The following is a 21392-nucleotide window of genomic DNA, read 5'->3' as shown; positions in this document are numbered from 1 at the left end:
GAAGAGGACGCAGGACGTTCAGATGAAGATGTACATTTAAAAGCGACCTGTGTACAACACACAATAGACTTATTTGGCTTATTATTTCCCTTTCGTGGCTGCTGCTCTCGTTTGAATTATGTATAGCATTTGTATAGCTTATACGCCCGATATATCTCCCTTTCCCTCTCTTCCGCAACATACTTACGCCAGGACCTTGGACAACGCCGTCACCTGGTCGAGCAGATCCTGACTCTGGCCCGCCGCGTTTGTCAGCACCTTGGTCAGCAGGTGGTCCACTGCCAGACCCGGATCTGTCGGCGGGTTGCCTTGCGCCGTCTGGATCCGTGACACCTGGAACTCCAAGAAGAACTTGGGCACCTTGATCGCCAGCGGCCCGGCCACCGACCGGATCCCCGCCTCCGTCGCCACGTACGTGTTGAGCTGGTTCTGGAATGTTGCCAGGTCGTTGTCTGCGAGTGGGCTCGACGTCGCAAACTCGTCGAGCGCAAACTGCAGCGTTGAGGACTTGGAGTTGGCAAAGTTGATTTGCGAGAACGACACGTTATCCGACGTCACGTCCGGCACGTTGGAAATCGTCGTCGTCGTCTTCGAGCACGTAATTACATCGGCGAGCGCATCGGCCGCCGTCTGCGTCTCAGCAGGCAGGACGGTGTTGCCGATGACGAAGCAGATGTCCGACGCACGCTTGGCAGGAGCGGGAGCTATGCGTGTTAGCGAAGGTCAGCAACAAAAGCAGCAACAGCGAGCGAGACCCAAAACATCTTACCAGCTAGGCAGCCTGAGACGCAGGCGAGAGCAACAAGTGAGGCACGCATTTTAAAGGTGATAAAAGCGAGGATGAGGAGGGCAAAAGCCCTAAGAGTCTAGACGAGAAGAGGCGGCGGGTATTTTTATTTTGTAAATATAAAAAAATCCAAATATATAAGCCGATCAACGACAAATGGAAACAGATCCTCGCAGAGGAAAAAGCTACCAAAAGAACAGCAAATGAAATGCGAAAACGACAGACAGATGTGGTTGGACAAAAATAGAGAAGAAAATCAAACCGAGAAAGCGGAACCGAAAATCATACACGAGGAACCAGACTATTTAAACACAAAAGCTACTGTCTGCTTCTCAGTCAATGGGGCGACCCGCGATGCATTGTCAGACGACCGTGGGCACCAAATCCCCCTCAAGGTAGGACTCGAATAACTCACCTACTTACAACATACTCGTCTCAGAACCGAGGCGAGTTTCACGATAGAGTCGTAGGGGCAGCCAAAAGAGAGAGGCTGTACCGGTGGGACAACGAGCGGGACATGGCCTTGTGTAGGTCTTCTCCGACCGACGATTGGGGTCTCTATTTCTGCCTCCGACGCGTCCTCAGCCTTCTTTAGCGGTTTCTGCTTGTTCATCTGATACCGATTGCATGCCAGATATAACTAGGTCAGTTCCTAGTGAATATCTGGAGCGATTCTGAGTGTTTAGCAATTGTCGAACGTTGTATGGAAAGGGGGGAAGGGGCTGTCGCTGTGAGGAAAGCGAGGTTCAAGGGCGCGCCGACAGGGGTGATGTCAATGACAGATGCTTGGTCGGGCCAACCCGAAACACCACCCCATCCCCTTGCCGTTTGACCTTTGCTGCCACCTCCACTGCACTCCTATTCGTATCCTCGTGTGGCCCTCTATGCATAAAACGATTCTTCTTGCCAAGCTAAAATTGGATGGTTGCGACCAGCTCAAAATTGTTACCTAATAAACATCTATGAAATGGTAAGGTTCACTTACATGTCCTCAAGCTTTCACGTCGTACTGTCAGGTCATCTTCTCCGAAAGTCTATTCCGACTATGGCCTTCTAACCGTTGCAAAACACACCTTGGAAACAAATGGTCGAAATGGACAGTGTGAAATACATGACCCGAGCTGTCTACCCAAACCAGATCCTATGCTGTCTTTTTCCTGTCTTGCTTGTTACCCAAGAAACTATGCCAAAAAATAACCGTGCTAGAACACACCGCGAAGAGCCAACTGATCTCCATGCTCACGCTCTCTAAAACCCCAAAAAAATAAAAAAAAATCCACGAAACCCCCCTTAACTCCACGTCGCTTCATCACAACTTAGGTCTGTATGAGTCCCTGGCTCGCCAGCGACGCAGGCACCAGGATTCCGGCACCCTTGATGCCACCGTCATGGCATGGGCTCAAGACAACCCGGATAGGTGATGACGCTGCATTTCCGTATCGCATTGCCACGAGGCGATCGAGAAAGTCTTGGCAATCGGCAAGATAGTCTTGAAAGTTGGTGATGCAGCCGCCCGTGTAACCCACAACCAGCTCGAACTTGGGCTCTACCAGGTTGAGCGCGGATGCGTCGCCAGGTGCGGGGTGTTGGGCCGGGGTTGGAAGTTCATCGGCGCAGTCCAAGAGCCCGACTATGGCGGCAGCAATGATGGCCGCGGCACGCGTCTCAATGGCTTTAGCAATGTGGTACAGTGCCACAGCCATCTCTTCTGTCCATTGGAACGGCTCAGGCACGGAACGGGCGTCCATGTGCTGCTCGGTTTGGGAGCCATTGGGTTGGCCGTTGCAATGGCCATTTGTCAATCCATTTGACGTACCGCCGGCTTTGACGTCGTCTGTCGGAAACTCGGCTTCCAGCAATGCCAAGAGTGACCGCTCCCGCCCCGGCTGATAGTGGCTGAGGAATGTGGTATTGTGCGGTTCGAATTTCTTGAGCAGTTTTCTTGGGATAGCCTCTTCGTCCACATGAAGAATGCGCGTCAGGTAATCCACTAGCATGATACGGCCCAGTTCGCCGAGGTACCTTCCCGCCGTCATGTATTCGAGGGGCTGGAACCCGGGGAACTCAACGGAATCACTTAGCTCCTCGTCCCATTTGTTGATTAGTTTGACTGCCCGCATTGGTGCTGCGGAGCCGTTAATACTCCACTCCGTGTTTACAGCGATTTTGGTATCGTCATCGCCATTGGCAGCGTCGGCATCGCCTGGCAAAACGTTTGCAATCCTTGGACGTTTCGACGGATGCAGTTTGCTGCGCTTCAACAAGAGCGTTGCATTGCTTCCAGTCCCACAAATGATGCCCATGGCGGCTTTTTGGCTGGCAAGTGTCGGGACCTCATACACAAAAGATACCAAGGTCGAGACGGAGTCGTTGGCAATAGCAGCCACGGTGATGGGCGGCAGGGGAAAGCCGACACTAGCGGCCCGCGCCTTGTCGTAGCCGGCGACAAGATGTGAGCCGAGGTCCAACCGGGAAGAGATCGTGAAGCCCTTGCCCATAGCCATGAGTTTCGCCTCAGACAGTGATTCCTGCTCCATGGGAAAGCTGAATGTAACGCCCATCGGCAACGTCGTCTCTCGTGGTAGGTCGAAGCTCACGCAACCCTCCTGCACGACATCAGCAATGCAGTGGCCAATCCAGGCGAACAGGCTGTCTGCATTCTCGCTCTTAAGGTGCTCCTGGATGGGCCAGCTACGCTCGTGTAAGCGACGTAGACATGACAGTGGCTGTGCCTGTCGCTGTAATGTCGGCTGGTCTTCTGTCTGTGCCGCATCCGCCGACAGGTCGTTCAGTTTGCCCGTTCCATTTGTCAATGGTTCGCTGCCACCCAGCAGCTCGACAAAGCCAACCCGCAGATTAGTTCCACCACTAAAGCACGAGTTAGACAAAGAATCACGGTCGGTATAAGAATTAAAGGCAGGGAGTGCTGGTGATGCAGGAAGGAAGATGGATATACATACATGTCAATGGCAAGATATCTGTGGTGCCCGCAACGTTACATGGCAGTTAGCATGGTTGTACCTCTTTTTTTTCTTGATCGAGCTTCAGCACCAGCCAACATTCGCTACCTGGGCTCCTGGGGAAGGCGGGGAATCTCACCGTCCTTGGTTCTTCCTATTCTTACTGAACGGTAGCAAGATTGACTCCGTGATCGGCGTTGGCAAGAACTGGTCCATGGACTCGGCAGCCAACTGGGTAAAGGTTGAGCTGAACTCGCGGGAGAGTTTGTAGACAATCTCCTCGTCAACCCGAATCCGCTGAAGGAAAGCCTCGAGGCCCGGGCTGGGCTGTGCCATATCGGAAGTCATTGTGATGTTGGGGCAGGGGAGCTGGTCGCGGTAGCAGGCATTTGGCGGCTATGTCGAATCTTGGGGCAGGAAGGACAGTGAGTCGAATACGAGTTCTGGTAAGAGGCAGAAGAGTCGGAGCCAGCCCAGCTACTGTTAAAACGGAGCGGAGAGAGCAAGAGGAAAGGTGGCAAGCTGGCAAAATAGAGTCGCGGCTGGAGGTAGGCTGGCCGGGCCCTTATATTTGGGAAAGTTCGATATTGGATCGTTGCCGTGTCTACTGGCAAGCACTGTCGGGGCTTAAATTATTCGATTCGATCTATTTCGTGTTCGACAAACCTGGTTTCAGCCGGCCCAGCAGGCATAACCAGCCATGATCGACAGCGGGACGGGGTCGTTTGCAGGGTTTCGCTGGTCGGCGGGTGTGGGCAATCGACTGCGGGAGTTCTAGATAGATCTAAGAAGGAATATGCGAAGTGAGAATCGGGGAGGAAGAGAAGGGCCGGCGGGAAGAGCACGCAAGAAGAAATATGTACGGGAGAGCAAGCGAAGGAAGCAGTGAGTCGAGGCTGCCCGCGTTGAGTTCAGGAAAGGTCGCGCCTGCCCAACAGGCCAATGACGCAGCGAGCGCCCCTGCTCTACAAAAGTTTAGGGACCTGCGACAGAGGTGCCTAGCTTTTGACTCGACGCCGAGCTAGTCCGACTTTTGGGGATGTAGGAAAGGAAACAATGCCAGCCGCCCTTTCCTTGAGACCTCGGGATGGTGCACAAAAAAACATGAGTTCGGCTGTGTTTGGTGCCCTTGCCCCTTTGCACCTTCTGTGTCACCGAGTGTGCCGTGGGAAAAAAGAGGAAGGCAACAAAGCCACATATTGTTGGTGAGGCAAGAACGACCCTGTGGCCACCAAGAACGCCTGACCAAGCCAGCCAGACAGCCTCATCGGCTCACCAACCCACTGGTGGAGCAAGCTCGCCAGGGCCGGAACGGTAGTTAACTCAGATTGCGGAGTGTTCACGTGCCACGGCTGCCAAACTGCCAGGGGAACAGGGGACACAACAGGTGATGGATACTAACCGATTATGGAAGCTTCGTCTGAATTTCGCCATTGCAATGCAGGTCCGGACCTGCCCTTGTGTCCGTTTCCCCTCTATTGCCTCATTCTTCGCCTTTCTTCACTTTGTAATTTTGTTGACATGTCTCTCCCTTTCTCAACGACATCGCGCCACTTTTCTCACCTCGTCTTTCAGCATCGCCCAGATCAGGTCCGCACTCTAAGCGCGTCTTTCTACATTTGCACGTTTCGGATTGACGTTGTCCGTCAGCAGCCTTAGTGTCGATCCCACATCCTCCTCACAAACGAGAGACGCTCGAAATGCGACGTACACAGACACCCTTGAAGAAATAAGCATTTAGGTGCTTCATCGGAATAATACTGCACCTACCAGACGAACGAACCAGCTTCGGCAGTGTAAGAAGCCTCAATAAGCGAATAAACGAAGACGGCCGACGTAACGACGACCAGAAACTCTCCGTTGCATAGTACCCTATTACGCGTTTCTTGGCGCTATACTCTCGCACCTTTCAAGAGGGCTTTTTTGCGCCTTGACGGCACGTGTATTTGCGAGAGATTACGCACGCGGTCGACTTCATCCGAGATACCACCGTCCGCGTCTCGATCAAGTTTTTGGCACGCCAGGCCTCCTTGCCCCGACACCGAACTTGATTTGGCATTTGGGGTCTGGTATTCACGGCAGCTCTTGTGCTTCTCGGCCTCGAGCGTCCTTTCTCTTTTCCGACCAATGCCATTTCGATATAGTTCTCACGCCGTCAGCAAAGTAGCGTTGCGTCATCGTCATATAGGACATACAGCCTTAATACAGTGACGGGCAACCAAACCCGCCCATTTTTTCAGAGATGGAAGAAAAGCGGTTGATGGCAGGGCTCGTGGAGCCGACCGTGGAGCGGCGTCCCTACACATCGTCGACCGTACGGCGGCGGCTACGGCTGCGCTTCGGCTATGTGGCCGCGCTGATTTTGATCGGGCTGACAGTGGTCATGTTCTTACAGCCAGCACCCCTGCTCGAGGTGTCATCCTGGAGCCCTATGGCGACGAAGGAAGAGGTGTGGCAGGCAAAGACACCAATCAGCAAGCTGGACCCGAAGCCGGACGCGTCGCGGCCGGTGCACACCAGCGGTCGTCTAGTGCCATTAGAGGCACATATTATGAGCAAGTGCCCGGATGCGCTGGTATGTCGCTGCATTGACTATGAATCCAATATGAGGGAGATTGTACGAAATACTGATTAGTGCCATGGCAGGACTGTCTGCGCGATCTTGTGCTTCCCACGATGCAGCAGGTTGTTAACAAAGTGAACTTTACGCTCTCTTTCGTTGGAAAGTAAGTCCCATGACATCCGTCGACGTTTCCGTCCTATGAGAAGAGTGCAATCGCTGACCCAGACAGGCCAACAGCCGACGGTGGCGTCGAGTGCAAGCACGGTCCTGCTGAGTGTATGCATTTCCCATTGTTTTGTCTTTGTCTTTTTCTTTTTCGTCTTCTTTTCTTTGTATTTTCGAGCCGACTTCTAACGACGTGTAGGCATGGGTAACATCCTCGAGCTCTGTGCGCACCAGCTGAATCCTGACCCGAAGATCTACCTTGGATTCACGTTGTGTATCACGCGTGAGTATGACCGGATCCCGGACCGCGAGCTGATCGAGGGCTGCGCGTTGGAGCATGCCGTCGACTTCGCAGCGCTTAACGAGTGCGCAACGCGGGACGACGGGCAGTATGCGATGAACCTGCTGCGGGACAGCGTCCAGCACACGGCGGCGGCGGGCGTGACAAAGAGCTGCACGGTGCGGTTGGACAACAAGATATACTGCATCCGCGACGACGGCGAGTGGAAGGACTGCCCGTCGGGGCCGGGTGTGCACGATCTAATTGTCAACGTGGAGAAGCTGTACCGGAGGAACTGAATGAGCTCTTTTGCAGGCCGAGCCGGCTGATGGGAGTCACCTTGTGTCGAGTTGCATCCGCAAACGTCTCCAAGCTCCAAAGTACACATTATGTATATCCCCCTTTTATGTATATGCTTTTGTTTCTTTTCTCTTCGTTTTTCGTTTCGTTGTTGCAAATCGTAATAGCATCAAGCATTGGCATAGTATTATCAAAGCGATATTTTCATCTTGGCTCTCATGGCAATGTCTTTGCCGTGCTGCCGTGTTTCTTGGCCTCCTGCTCTTTCAGCGGGCCAAAGACAGCCGCCCAGAGCTCGCTGGCCTCTCCAAGGGTGTAGCTCAACGAAACTGCATCCATGCCAACGTCGTCGTCGGTCTGGCCCTCGCGGCCGCCCATGTGCTCGAGCTGCTCAATCAGGGCCTCGAGCCCAATGGCCTTCCCTGTGGCCTGGGTTGCGCCCGACTCGAGCTGGACGTGCACAATGTGGATGTGGAAATGATAGTAGGTTGGCTGGTAGTGCACGTACAGCTTGAGCTGGTCGGCTTCGAGGCCCTGGCCGCCATACACACTGACGGTGGCATCCACCAGCTGCTGGCGCATCTGCCGCAGCCAGGGAATGTGCCGGCGACGCAGGTCGCGCAGGCTCCAGAGATCCCGGCGCTCGACGACGGCCAACAGGTGCAGCGCTTCGAGGGTGGAGCGGTCCCAATTGAGGTCGGGCAGCAGCAGGAAGCCCTGGTCGTTGGTGGTCTGCGGGTCGTAGGGTGTGCGGAAGATGACGTCCTCGACTTCTTTGCGGCCCTCAATGATGTTGAAGACCCAGTTGAGGCGACCGGCGTCGCGTTGCGCCTGGACAAAAGGGCGCACCTGGTTGCGGTAGATGGCGGCCGTCTCGGTGACGAGGCGCACGCCCTGGCGGCTGTACTTGCGGACGTGCTGCGGCGTGCAGGGGTAAATGAGGTTGATTTTGAGGTTGTCGCTTGCGTCGGGCTCGCTGTTGTTGGTGTCGCCGGTACTGCTGGCGCCCTCGGCGGCCATAAACCAGTGGTATATGTCGTTCGCGCCGAGGTTCCGCAGCGACCGCAAGTTGCCCGTTATCGCGCTCAGATAGTCGGGCGACGTGGGAAATGGGGCCCGCTCCAGAACCAGAAGAGCGGGCTGGCCATCAATGGCACCGAGGAGCGATGTGCGGCGGCCGGCCTGGTCTAGCATGAGAAAACAACAAGTCAGCTCGACGTGGGCCGTGACTTTCCAACGGACGACTCTGGACGACCTACCTTGGTTCAGCGTCCGCTCATATTGAAACTTAGGCACCAGGGCCTCTGCTGCAGCTTTGGGATCAGCCATTGTTTGGGGTGTGTCGCTTTGTGTTCAAAGGCCGTCGTTTTGCGGTCGATGAAGCTGTATTGTGGTACGCTTTGCGGGGCATGACGATCGAGCTCCCAGAAGCTCTGGAAAACCCCCACCAAATCGCCAATCGATAACCAGAATCGCGACACAGCTGCCCCCACATTTCATCAACGGTAATCGCCAGCGCAACAACAGCCTTGACATAAGGACCTCAACCCACCACAGTTTATTTTTTCTTGTCCTGTATTGCCCTTGGAACTACAATTCAATGCAATGCTCTATCTGTATAATATAATTTGTGTCAAAACGAACGCCAGCCGCCGAACAATGTGTCGTATCCTGTATATATGGCTGAACTCGTCTCTACTCGTCCACTTTCAGACTCTTCTCAAAGTCGTCCAGCGACACGCTCTTCTCCACCAGATCGCCTTTTAATTTTGTGCCATCTGAGGATGAGGTGTATTGCCGCTCAAACGTCCATACCTTCGTCACGCCCAGGCTCCGCAGGAACGCCAGGCCGCGCTTGTAGTTGGTCGCGACGTGCGCTGTGCCGTGGCTGTCGTCGGACATTGTGAACTTGCCGCCGAGCTTCAGCCACGCCTCGGCAATGGCGCGCCCGGGGTACGGCTCTGCTAGGCCCTTGCGCAGGGCGGCCGTGTTGCACTCGAGCCAGCCGCCGTAGCTCGCAACAAACGCGAGGTTGCGCTGGATCTTGGGCCAAACGAGCGTCGCGAGGCCGGCGGCGGTGGACGGGTCGCGACTCGGGTCGGCGCTCAGCAAACGCACGAGGTCAAAGTGGCCAACAATACGCGGGTGTAGCGTCTGCAGCATCTCGAGCTGCTGGTCGTAGTAGTCGGCATTCAGGTAAACTTCGGGGTCGACGATGTCTGTCGCAGACGACCTTGAAGAAATGGAGGTGGACGAAGAAGAAGTCGAAGCTGCCTTGGCGCCCGCCACGTCAATGGCCTCTTGGAAAGTGGCCTTGTCATAATCGATCGGCGTCCCCCGGCTTCCCACGTGATGCACCGAGCCGATAAAGTAGTCGACATCGGGGTGCTCGGCCAGCGCCTTGATGCGCTTGCCGTCGTCGTTGGCGCCGTAGATCCACTCGCCCTCAAAGCCAATCAGAATGTGGATGTTGTCCTTGTAGGCATCACGCAGCCGCACGGCCTCGACAAGGTACGCATCGTAGCGAGCGGCCAGGCCGGCTAGCTTGCCGTCGAGGTCGTGGCCGTCGCCACGCTCCTCCGGGTAGAGGTCCCTCGTGTGCGCACGGGGCATGTGTTCCGATAAGCCGATTCTTTCGAAGCCGAGCGCAATGGCACGCTGGACGACCTGTTCGAGCGTGTCGACGGCGTGGCCGCAGAACTGGCCCGAGTGGGAGTGCATCGTGAACGCCATGGTAGGCGGCAGAGATGTGTGGCATACAAGGTGTGGCGTGTGACGGAGATTTTTTTGTATTTTTTTATGGTTTTCGGTCTTTGTCAACGACGTTCAGCGAGAAAAGGTCGCCTGTGCTCAATAAGGTATGTTTTCTAAAGAATAGGGGTCTGAATCAGAGGAAAGCAGTACCAAAGGCCGCGCTCGTAAACAGGAGCGCGTCGCGTGGTCTATCTGTCGTCGCCATCAGCAGCCGTTGAAAAAAGAAAGTTTCAAGATTCCTTTTTCGCTCTTGTTAGTTGGTGTGAGTGTCGTCGCGGTATTGGCAGCTCGGTACGTTATGGCGGCCCCTGTAGCGTCGCTACGTTAGCGGCTGACAGCACCTGCAATTCCCATTATCCCGAGAGTTGGCTAGGACGAATCGATTAGCCACGTTCTTTGTTTCCTTGCAATAACCGGCGCGGGAAGGAACCGGCGCCTCCGCGCATCGAATCGCCTCTCTTTTCGCTTTTCGCCGCGGTGATTCTTTCATGCCTGCTGTTCTAATAAGGTCAGAGAAACAAATTAATACTTTTTTCCATTTTGTCCCTACCTCGATCTGAGGTGTATGCTAACCCGAAACAAAATAACTAAAAAAAGGAAAAGGAAACTATTCAGAGATGCCCCTTCACGATGCGTAACGATAGCAAAGAAAGAAAGCACGCAAAAGAATAAAAGACATGTACATATAAAGGAGATGCGAATGAATGTCGCGAGATATGTGGAAAACGTTTGGAAAGGAAAGCGGTGAATGTGTGCTGTGGGGGATTTCGGCATCATTTTGATGGGGATCGCCAACGTCGTCATGCTCGCCCGCCCGAGCTCGTCTTTGGCTCGTCTCCTGCCCCAGGGCCTCTGTTTAACGTCAGCCTCCGTTTCACTCCTACCGCATCCGCGAAGACTTGTACATCAGCGGCGGTGTCACTTTGGCATCCATGTCGTCGATGCCCTCGTCAACCTCGAGAGCTGTGTCTGCCTCGATGGCCGAAGCAATGGCGCCGGGGGCCGTACGTGGAATCGTCGCAGGGCCAGAGGTTCCGAGTAGCGCCTCCTTGGCGCTCGCTGCCATGCTGGGCCCGTCTCGGCGCATCGTCTGTGGCCGGAAGCTCCGCGACTTGAGCGGCTCGTCCAACGCTGTCAGCGCCTCGGGCTCCTCCTTCTTGACCCGCTCCATCTCGAGGTCCGCAATGTCTTTCGTCTCGATCAGACGGCGCTTGATATTGCCAATCTCCTCGTTGCAATCGCCGTCGCGGAGGAACTGGTGCGCCGCGTGCTCGCACATCGACTGCGCGTACTCGAGCCCCCGGTCCAGTTCGTCGTACACGTCCGGCGGCTGTTGGCCGCCGGTGAGCGAGGAGCCTTTGGCGCCACCCATACCACCAAAGCTGGGCAGATGCCTCGCGCGACCTGACGCCCGCAGGTACAATGGCCGGCCGGTTGCCAGCATACCCGGGGAACGCATGCTGAGTGTCCGGCGGTAGTTGAGCTGGGGCAGATCGTCAGCGCCAGACAGGCCCGCGACCGCGAGTGTCGAGTCGTGCGTCGTTTTGATCGCTGGTACCGCCCCAGTGTCCACCTCCAGCTTCGGTGCGTCCGTGTTGTCCACAGCCATCTTGTCACTACTCGTCGTGTCCAGTACTGGCGGGCCGTCTTCTGGCTCGATCGAGTCTGGCATCTCCAGCTCGGCCATGCGCTTGATGTACGCCACCTTCGCCGCCATCTTCGCCTTACGCATCAGGTTGCGCTGCGCCGACACAAATCGGACCAGCTCCTCAAAAAACGACTGCACGTAGCTGTCGTAGTAGACAATAATCATGCTGCGCGTGCGGTACTTGGGCGCCGGCCCGTCGGCGCTGGCCACCGAGTCGCTGCGCTTGGTGCGTTTGCGCAGCGTCGCGCGGGCCTGTGCCTGGGCTACCTCGGCGACTTGCGTCGTTTGCTTGAGCAGGGCGAGCCTGGCCCGCTCGCCAGCGCCCGGGCTCGTGGGCGAGGCCGCCAGTTGTCCTTGTCCCTGACCCTGTCTACCGACGGACATTTGCTGTGCCTCCTTTCCGACGGCGCCGATGGCATCCAGCTCGTCGTTGAATGCGGCACCCTCGTCCTGTGGCTTCAGCGACTCTGTGGAGCCCTTGTTGCGGACCGATTTGGCTCGGGAGGGCGCTCCATCAGGGGTGGTTGGCGACTCCGACACCGGGCTCGGGTCGACAAACCGCGCAAGTTCGAGCTGTCGCTGGTCAATCTGGCTGCTCAGGTCGTCGAGCCGTTTAATCCAGTCGGGGACGTTGGTAATGAGGCCATTGAGAGCATCCATGGCCAGGTCTTCATTGGCGTCCGCGTCAACGCTGCGGACACCAATAGTAGTTAGAGCGATAGACGAAATGGGAATTTTGGCGCCAGGGGGCACCGTCGGAGCAGCTCGAGGCACACGTCGGGTGAGCGAATCACCACGACGCAGCAGCGAGCAGATCCGCGACAAGAGATTGTGTGCCGGGGCTAGATGAGTGCGCGCGCGCGCGCGTTGTTCGCGGGAAAGATGGAGAGTGTCGCAGGGTGAGAGCACTTATTTAACAGCTGGTCAGATCGCAATCGTAGCAGACTCTGGCTGTCTACTCGACCATCATCGTCGCACCGTCCAGTCCGTCGCGTGATTCTCTACAGGCGGTTGGGCACAATCTCTAAAACAGGATATTGCATGACGGCTTCGATGACTCCAAATGCGGTTGCTGTCGCTGTTGCTGTCGACCACCTTGGAATCGTTATGTGTCTTCCTATATGCACAATATAAAAAGGATAAGGACGCAGTGAAGAAAGGGTTGTGGGCGCGATGGGAACAGAACAAAGCGAGAAAGAGAAAGGAAGTCGTGAGGTTGAGGGCGAGAGGCAGACAAAACACTTTAGTTACAACCAGCGAAGGGCGCCATAGTTTCAAGGCTAGGGATGTGGGGTTTAGCGCTGCGCTGGCGAGCATCCATCAATGGGTTTAGTGGGTTTAGTGGGTCGTGGGCCCTTCTGCCGCCTGTCTCGCCTTACATGCAGCGCAATAGTTAGCGGTGTTTGGGCTTAGCGCACACTACCGCGGAAGACCCGGTGCAGGACATGCGAGTGCAAACGAGTGCAAACGAGTGTAAAAACTCGCTCAACAGACATTGCAGTGCGGGACGTTACGCTGCGATCGACGAACGACTAGAAAACGGCCAAGATTGCTTTCGTATCCTCTGTTACTGGTTTCTGCTTCATCTTGGCAGAATTGAAAGTACTGCTCGGCACTTCTGGGGCTCACTACAGACATGTCTGCATTTGGCAGCTGCGCTGGGTCAACAGGGGTTGACCTTTCGCGCCTGCCCTACAAGTATACGTTCGTAACAATATCTTACAGACAGCGGTGACTGTTGGTTGGCGCCGTTGGTTGCTGTTGGCAGACGGCCAAGTGGTATTTTAAATAAAAGAAGACTGACGGCAGGCAAAAACTGAATGGACGAGCCACACCTGCACGAACGGAGAATTACCCAATAAGGAGAAGCCCGTAGACAAACGAGTTTTATTTTTACCTCATGATTTTCTCGCCGTTGGGGAATTTTGGAGCCAACTGTCGTGCTAGGGCAAGACCACGAAGCTAGACGATGTACAAGACCGCAAAAGGGAAGGAGCGACGTGGAGGTTGGCTTCGCGTGAGGGCAGGAACAGGGAGGCAGCGGAAAGAACCAAACGTGGAAAGAACGGAGAGCTCTCAGATGCATTTCGACCAATTGCAGACGAAGGCATAATTTCGCCGAGATGAACAGGTTGGTGACGGAAAGGAAGGAACCTTCCACGACGAGGCGGAGACAGAGCAAAAAAGGCAAGACCGGACGAGCCGCGCTTTCTCCGGGGGTGTTGTACTGCTGCGTGTCCAGTACGACCATGGACACGCAGGATCAGAGAAGAATACGACAGGGGTGGGTACACTTCGGCAGAGCGCCTGGTGGTACACGGACAAGACATCGTATCGTGTGGTAACTGACATACAAACGAAGTGGTTCCTGTTCTTGTCGTGGTTCAGATCGAGAGTAGAAGCGATACTGTAAGGGCAAACAAAGAAGGACCTGCCCAGGGCGAAAAACAAATGAAGGCAAGAACTACAAACGACGGTTTTACTTGTGAGTGTAGCCAAGGAAAGAACGACGGAGTGAGGAAAACAACGCAACTGGCAAAGACTCCTTCTTGCCCTCGACATGAATAAGCTTGCGTAACGTCGTAAATACTCCTAAATTTGACGGAGACGTGTGGCATTTCCCAGTCTGCCAACCGCCACTACATCGTACATCCCCCTCGACAACACGAGACCTGGGGCGCGCATCGACTCCTTCAGCGATGTCACCTATTCCTGCAAGCGGCTCCTCTCACTTTCCAATGCACTACTCAGGATTCCGTCGATCAAGCAGGTAGGACGAGAACAGAGGTATCGGCAAACAGCTGCATCATCAGCATCGTCAAGCTACTTGCATGCTTTCCCCTCTGCCTCTTGTTCTACAGTATGAGCGCACGCGCCGTCTCGACATGGTGATGATGCGATGCTGTTGTCCCCCGCGGCGGGCCGATGCTGTATTCTCGTTCGTTTCTGCAGTGTAAGAAGCTCTCGCTTCTGCCCACGGATCTCGCATCATCGATGTTACAAACGAGGTATGTCGTATAGAGTACGGACTTGGAGACCAATTTGTATCTTTTAGAATCGATTGGACAGTGCCATACTCGCACGGTCCGCAAACAGCATGGGATATACAACAGGGCGCATTTGTACACGACAGAGACTGTGTCTGCACTTGTCATTTGAAGACCCCCCTCAGCAACCCCACCAGCCTTCGACTGTTCCCCCATGCACTGGTCGCTGCAAGCTGCGCTGCTTCGGTAGAGGAGTGAAAATCACGCAAGAAGCGGTGTCGAAACCGGCCGTCGAGAACCTGGAAGAACGGCGAAGAAACTACTAAAGAACCCTTACCGGCCGGAAGGCGAAAATAGTACTCGGGAGTCAGCGCGCAAGTTGTCTGGTTTCCAGAAAACAGTCGAACGCCGACCAAAAAAAGAGGGTGTAGCGGGCCATTCTGTTTCGACAGGGGTTGCCATCAGACCGCAACCAACGCGAAAGACCTGCCTCTTCTATGCCACATCAAAGTACACTGTATGGCCTGTTTTGTGAACGGAAGTTTGAAGAACAAAATACAAAATCCTCCACGAGTCCTCTCCGCTTTCTATCCGGCTCGTGGGGGTCCTGCTCATGTTGGTCTTGAATTCTATGGAACCTGGTTGTGGTGCGGAATGGAGTGAATGACACACATATTCAATCTGCCACAATGGAACAGGTATCCACTGCCCACTGCCCAAGAGGAGCTTTGGTCCGATTCATCAAAGCAGAAGATTGCAGCTCACGCCACAGGCATCTAGACCAGGCTACGTGTAGCTTGCCAATCATTTTCTTTATCAAAAAAAAAAAGCCAATGTGGCATTTGATAGGCATCGACAATTTGGGCCAATAAACGAAATACGGAGTATTGTGATGAGACATGCATCTCGCATCGCGGTGTCCACAAATTACTTAGACTGAGGTCCGACATGCAAGTTGCCGTGTGAGAGATGAGTGACGGCGAAACTTGGTGATTGAACAAATCTGCTTCCGGCGCACAGCTCACCTTGGTCTTCTCGCTTCCCGTGTGCATCTACATCGCGGAAGCAGCCCGACTGCGCACGGGCTCCAGGCACAATGCCGCACGGTCAACCACGGAAACAAGGCTTAGGATGGTTTGCGACTGAGGTTGCGTTGTTATGTCCTGAGAGGCAGCTGGTGACATGAAAGGTACTTCGAATACGAGAGTTGTTGACTTGACAATGCCCCCCAGCGTCTATTCACGCGATGCAGTTGCAGTCACGTCTCCTTGGGAGGTCATGCGCTGCAAGTCGTCTAGCGACTGAAAAAGACAGTAACCACAAAGGGTCTGAGCAAAGGTTGGTCGCAGGTCCGACCTCGCGTTGCGCTGAAATTTTGTTGACTCTTGCAGAATGTTGAGAGCCACAAGAACATGAAGCATAGTTATTAAGCGCATCCTTGATACGCCATTGAGATGGTCCCACAGAGGTCCATCACCAACAGACATCACGGCACAGGTTTTCCGACGTCTTTGTGGTTCTTCAACAGCAAAACGAGGCCGGCAACAAAAGCTCACGGCTTTCAGGTCCTGGCGGCCCTGGCCCCCTTTCTGGCAAGCAGAGAGACCAAGGCAGCTTGCATCTTGCTGCCGCTACGACGAGTAGCGGTGTACTCCAATGGAAGAAGAATAAAAAAAGGCATAGTTGTACAGATCACTCTTTGAAGATCACAGAAGTCTTGTCCACGTGCATCGTTGTTTTCCCCCTCTTTGTGCACATGGCACCTGTCTCGCACAGCCTGCAGTCGCGTCAGACATGGCTCTTGGACGTTTGAAAGTCTGCATCTGTCCGGAACATCGTATGCGGGTCAGCCAATCGTGCAGTCGTTGGCAATGCGGCGAGATCAACATATGCTCAGGCAAGACGTTTAAAATGCCCGCGGATGCTTATCAATTTAATTGTTTTTCACTGACTTATGGGCCCAATACTGGCAGGGCTGGTCGCTGTTCAGAGCGGCAGACGCCCTACGCTATGATCACACCAAACCCAACTCGCCAGCCAGTGCCTGCAAGGCTGCTGTATCCGCTGCTACCCAATCCACACCCTTCAAAACGTCAAAGGCAGCCGGCCCGGAATCTGGACCAGCGCCCGCCCCGGCCGCCGTATCTAAGCTTACGCCCAGCCCCTGGCCCAGCCCTAATCCCCACAGCTCATCCACCACTGCATTACGGACACGCGGCCACGGGTGCTGCAGGAGGTCGGCCAACTTTGCACGAGCAACAGTGCCGGCGGCGTTATTTTCAACCGTCACAGAGCTGCCAGCTCTGTCTGATGCCGCCGCCACTGCGCCATAGACCTTGACGCACGCCTCCACCTTGCGCACACTTCCGGCCTTTTCGACGGCCTCGTTGACTTGGCGGGAGAGGTCGAGTAGGTCGGCATGACAGGGCGTAGTGGTCGCGTTCGACCCCGTGGATACTGGTGGTAAAAAGACGCCAGCGTTGAACAGGAAGGCGATAATCTCCAAGGTTGGGACGACAATCCGATCGGGCGGCGTGATGGCCTTACCAGCAGCGGTAGTTGCGGCAGCTCTGCTGCCGGGCATGTTGCGTAATAAGGCTTGCCACAAGCACTGCTGCCGAGATTGGCGCTGCTGTTGTCCACCACCGGAATTCACAATGTAGTCCACCATGGCCGCGCGGCTGGCAACGACCAGTTCTTCGTTGCCCGTGTCTGCGGAAGTGACGTAGCCCCGCATGAGTGCTGCCATCCACTTTGTCGCTGCTGACGCGAGAGACGGCGACGCGCCGTCTCCGGATTTCGCGGCAGCTGCAGCTATGGAGGAGGTGGAGGAGGAAAGAATGTTGCTTCCACCTTCACCGTCCGCAACGTCCTCCCAGAGGCCAAGAAGACAGCGGAAGTACGCCTGCGAGGAGAACGGCAGTGACTGCAGATAGGTACTGCGCTCGCCGCCGAGAGCCTGGGCGAGTGTGGCCTGGGCGGCTATGCGCACGCGGTCGAGTTTCTCTGCGGCCAGGCGCAGGACGCGATAAAAGAGAATACTGGCGCCTGCGGGCTTGGGGGTCGCACCCGCCCCAAGAACAGCCTCTTGGGACCAGAGGACCTGTGTGGCGCGCAGGGCATGCATACGCACGTGGGAACCAACGTCGCCACGGGCATCGGTGGTATAGTCATCGAGACCGGCAGCAAGAATCGAGCGGAAACGACTACCCGGAGCCGCTGGCGTGACTGATGCCGACGATACGGAAGACGCAGTCGTCGCCCGCTGCATCAAGACGGCAGGACACTGGGCCAGAGCTTGCAGCAGTGCTATGCGCGTGTCAATGGACCGGTCGGCGGCCCACCGGCCCAGAAGAGCACGGCTGATCGGGTCGCCATCACCCGTCGCGCTGCCCTCTGGTGTTGCCGTTGTGCGCGAAATCTCGTACAGAGAAAATGCCTTGGTCAGGGCAAATACGTATCCAGTACCTGTCGTGCCTGAGCCGCTTGCGCGGGCTTTGAAGGATACGGCAGCAGCGGCTTTGGGACGGCACACGACGCTCGACCAAAAGGAAACGAGTGAGTCACGGGTCGGCGGGACAGGGGGCTCGGAAGGTGTGGACGTGGAAGGGACAGAAGGGGCGACAGGCGAAGGACCTAGGGCCACGAGTACGATGAGCGCGGCGTCCGACGCGGCAGCAATGACGTCGATCTCCTGGCGACCGAGCCATGCATTTGGACCTGAGAGGCAAGCGGCGGCAAGATTGACAAAGGCCTGAAGAGCAGTGTGGGGTGTGGTACTGGAAGCAGAGTCTGGGTCTGGTCTTGGATCCGACGCAAACGCAGAGTCCAGAGCTACGACTGTCTTGTGGAAGAGAGTTGCGGGCAACAGATTAGCCTCGGCGAGGAGAGCAGGGCCAGAGAGCAGGGCGAGGCTGCGACTTCCTTGTGTCCAGTCAAACCCGCCGCGCAATACGACCGCGGCTTGAACAATCGGAAACGACGACACAATGAGACGGCTGGCCGCCTCGGCTAAGAGATCAGGACGGCGGGCGGCGCTGAGGGCCTTGCACTTGTGCAAGACTTGGTGCAACAGGTCGAGCACGGAAAGGCACAGTTCTGTCAACTTGCTGGACTCGCCCTCAGTCTCACGAGCCGTCTCGACCAAGGACGGGAAACTGTCCAAGACGGCCGCCAGCGCCAACAAGAAGCCGTGGCGCTCTTCGACCTGGCGTGTTTGGAGAGACTCGACACGGCCAACAAGCGTGCGCACGGACGCTGCAAAGTAATCGAGCGGCGACGTGCCTGGGCCCCGACCCTTTTCCGCCATCGCCATTAAGAGGGTGACTTGGCCAAACGACTGTGCAGCCGTGCGACGGGCGCCCGCGTCGCCTGCATCGGCAAAGCCGCGCCAGCCTAGCAAAGCGTCGCGGAGCGCGACGCCGTACATGCTGTGCGCCAGGGCCGTCGCGCGCTGGGCCACGTCGGTGACGGCGCGCGATCGCAGGGCCACGGCGTGGTAGTCGACGGCCTGCACGAGGGGAATACCTTCGCAGATGATATCTGGGTGGCGGCCAATCAGCTCCTGCAGCGCCGCGGAGCTGCCGCGGCGGATGTTGCCGGCCGGGTCCAGAGAGCCAGCAACGACGAGATCGGTGGCCAGTGTCTGCAGCACGTTGAGGGGGAGCAGCTCCGCCGTGGTGTAGCGGCGAGCCAGGGCCCAGATGCCGAAGCAGGCGGCGTCACGCACGTTGGTGCCGGTGGCACTGCCAGACACGCTGCGGCGCTCAAACGCGAGGCCGCGCTGGAGGGCGCGGACAATGGCGGGCAGGGCGTCGAGCGGCGGCGAACGGCGATAGATGAGGTGCGCGAGGGTCAGCATGAGTCCGTGCCACTCGAGCGGATCAACGGCAGTCAGGTCCAGCTTTCCATTCTGTGCGACGACATTGCGCTCGAGCGCCTCGAGGACGGCATCGCTGACCTGAGCGGCCATGTCCGGGCGGAGGCGCAGGGTGATGATGCTGAGGGCCTTGCTCGCGGCAAAGCGCACGGGTGTGTCGTTGTCGGCGAGGCGACCGAGAAGGTAGCCGATGGTGGTCTCGATGGCGACGTCGGCGGCCTCGACAAGGCCCGGGTTGGTGTCGGGGCCACGCGCGCCGAGCTGGTCGAGCAGCTGGATGTAGCGCACAGCCACGGCGCGCGAGGCCTTGATCATCATCTTGCGAGCGAGAGCCGACGAGCGGACGGCGGCAAAGACGGCATTCGCCGCCTCGGGCCCATCCTCGTCAGCCACAGCGTTTACAGCAGCAAAAATGGACGCCAGCGCGTCGTCCATATCCGAAGCGCCTGCGGCGGCCGACAAAATACCGGCCAAGAAGGACAAGGTGCCGATGTAGTAGTACGGTTGGTGGATGGTGGGTGCTCGTCCGTCGAGCGATCCCAGCGCCCAGTGGACGAGGGCCTGTCGGACGCCCAGTTCTTGCATGTCGCGTCGCATGGCGATGCGGACAAGCAGCGCGCGGGCCGCATCGCGTTCTTTGCCGGGGACGGCGAGATAGCGGACAGCAAGGGGCAAGACGCGCAAGGTGATGGAAGGGATGGCGATGGGTGTGGTGGTTGCGTCGACGCCGGGCCACGTGAAGCCATCAATCGCAGGCAGACGGCTGTGTTTGGAGCCGCTGCCGCCCTCTTCGCCCGCCTCCTCGTCGTCTTCGTCGGCCACTTGTCCACGACGGCCGGTCGAGATGGTGGACAGGTCAAACGGCGCCAGTAGCAGCTGGGACAGCCACAGCAGCACGAGGTACCGTTCTTGCCACGTCCAGCTTCCATGCTCGTTGCCGTCACGGCCGTCGTTTCCGCTGTTGCTGGTGCTGCTTCGAACGTTGCTGTGGGGTTGTCCGCTGATGTCGGCCGCCTGTGCTTCCAATGCACCCAGCAGCGGCTCCAGGTGCCGCGTCTCGACAGGCAGGAAGCCGACGACGACTTTTTCACCGCGCACCTTGCAGACGGTGTACAACAGACGGGCCACGGCAGCCTGGAGGGGCATGACAAGGGACGAGGTGGAGGACGATGATCCTGCCCCGCCATGGGAGGTGGTGGCTGCTTCAGCGAATGCGGCGGCTGTGGCGGCGGCTGCTGTGGCATTCGCTTTGGCCGAGCATTTGCTGTTGCACTCGACGGACTGCAGAAAGGCATCGGCCAGCATGGGCAGCCAGCGGGCCAGATGGACGTCGAGCAGCTGGGGCAACTCTTGGAAATGCTCCAGCAGGTTGGCCATGCGGGCGGTCTCGCGAGACCGGACGCGGGCGCGGACCCGGCGGCCTTTGGTCTTTGTGGACCCATATGCAGTCACAGCCGGCGCTGGCTTGAAGAGAAAGGACTCGAGGCTCCCGTCAAAGTCACTGAGCAGGTCGCCGGCAATGCGCTGCAGCCGCACATCGTCGTCTTCGTCGTTGGCGTCCATTTTTGGCGGGGGTGTGAGGCGCTGTAATACTCAGTCTTGCACTTGGGAGACGTGGCATTCAGGACGAAAAAGGAGAAGCAGCACCTCAGACCCTCACCGGTATGCACCTCATTTATTTACTTTGGAGTGGTTAGGCAGCCGAATTATGCATGTTTGATATCGGCAGAAAAGGGGGGTTCCTTGTTGCTTGTGGTGGCGGCTGCTATTTGTCGCTTGGTCACGTGATTGGGTGGCAGACAGGCAAAACTGGAGTTTGAACTGAATGAATACTCCAAGAAAGGTAATTCGTAACACTGCATTTCCATGCTATGGTATTCTATTCTATGTGTACGAGTCTTGGTGACTAAAATATGCAATCCAAAAATGCAGAATCTGCTGGTATCATGTAGAGTCCCCCACCAATAAACGCCAGTAATTTTGTTGCCCATGACGAAAGGAAACGGAAGAGGGTAAGAGAACGGAAGCTCAAGAGGAAGCTGCACAAGCCACTGGCCGGCGCCGGGGAG

The 21392-nt window shown here is 56.5% G+C and overlaps 7 protein-coding genes across 7 annotated transcripts; 1 reads left to right on the top strand and 6 right to left on the bottom strand.

Annotated features, from left to right (window-relative positions):
- Positions 1-183: 183 nt before the first annotated feature.
- Positions 184-818, bottom strand: SPSK_10326 (uncharacterized protein; the record flags this gene model as incomplete). Its single annotated transcript, XM_016736788.1, has 2 exons — positions 184-704; positions 770-818. The coding sequence occupies 2 exons, from the start codon at positions 816-818 to the stop codon at positions 184-186; spliced, it is 570 nt and encodes a 189-aa protein (XP_016582808.1).
- A 1285-nt stretch (positions 819-2103) lies between these two features.
- SPSK_00467 (uncharacterized protein) lies at positions 2104-4095 on the bottom strand (the record flags this gene model as incomplete). The annotated part of the gene is made up of 2 exons (XM_016727436.1): positions 2104-3655; positions 3887-4095. The coding sequence occupies 2 exons, from the start codon at positions 4093-4095 to the stop codon at positions 2104-2106; spliced, it is 1761 nt and encodes a 586-aa protein (XP_016582807.1).
- Positions 4096-6130: 2035 nt separating this feature from the next.
- Positions 6131-7054, top strand: SPSK_00571 (gamma interferon inducible lysosomal thiol reductase; the record flags this gene model as incomplete). The annotated part of the gene is made up of 4 exons (XM_016727537.1): positions 6131-6322; positions 6394-6473; positions 6540-6586; positions 6675-7054. 4 exons carry the CDS (start codon positions 6131-6133, stop codon positions 7052-7054), a joined length of 699 nt encoding a protein of 232 aa, XP_016582806.1.
- A 217-nt stretch (positions 7055-7271) lies between these two features.
- On the bottom strand, positions 7272-8384 carry SPSK_00555 (scavenger mRNA-decapping enzyme DcpS; the record flags this gene model as incomplete). The annotated part of the gene is made up of 2 exons (XM_016727521.1): positions 7272-8242; positions 8315-8384. 2 exons carry the CDS (start codon positions 8382-8384, stop codon positions 7272-7274), a joined length of 1041 nt encoding a protein of 346 aa, XP_016582805.1.
- Positions 8385-8750: 366 nt separating this feature from the next.
- SPSK_00564 (histidinol-phosphatase (PHP family)) lies at positions 8751-9788 on the bottom strand (the record flags this gene model as incomplete). Its single annotated transcript, XM_016727530.1, has 1 exon — positions 8751-9788. The coding sequence occupies one exon, from the start codon at positions 9786-9788 to the stop codon at positions 8751-8753; it is 1038 nt and encodes a 345-aa protein (XP_016582804.1).
- A 901-nt stretch (positions 9789-10689) lies between these two features.
- SPSK_00525 (uncharacterized protein) lies at positions 10690-12117 on the bottom strand (the record flags this gene model as incomplete). The annotated part of the gene is made up of 1 exon (XM_016727492.1): positions 10690-12117. One exon carries the CDS (start codon positions 12115-12117, stop codon positions 10690-10692), a length of 1428 nt encoding a protein of 475 aa, XP_016582803.1.
- A 4341-nt stretch (positions 12118-16458) lies between these two features.
- On the bottom strand, positions 16459-20886 carry SPSK_00377 (tubulin-specific chaperone; the record flags this gene model as incomplete). The annotated part of the gene is made up of 1 exon (XM_016727346.1): positions 16459-20886. The coding sequence occupies one exon, from the start codon at positions 20884-20886 to the stop codon at positions 16459-16461; it is 4428 nt and encodes a 1475-aa protein (XP_016582802.1).
- Positions 20887-21392: the final 506 nt, after the last annotated feature.

The sequence above is a fragment of the Sporothrix schenckii genome, assembly GCF_000961545.1.
Source record: "Sporothrix schenckii 1099-18 chromosome Unknown Cont49, whole genome shotgun sequence".
In the NCBI taxonomy this organism is placed as follows: domain Eukaryota; kingdom Fungi; phylum Ascomycota; class Sordariomycetes; order Ophiostomatales; family Ophiostomataceae; genus Sporothrix; species Sporothrix schenckii.
This window is presented reverse-complemented; position numbering and strand designations above follow the sequence as displayed.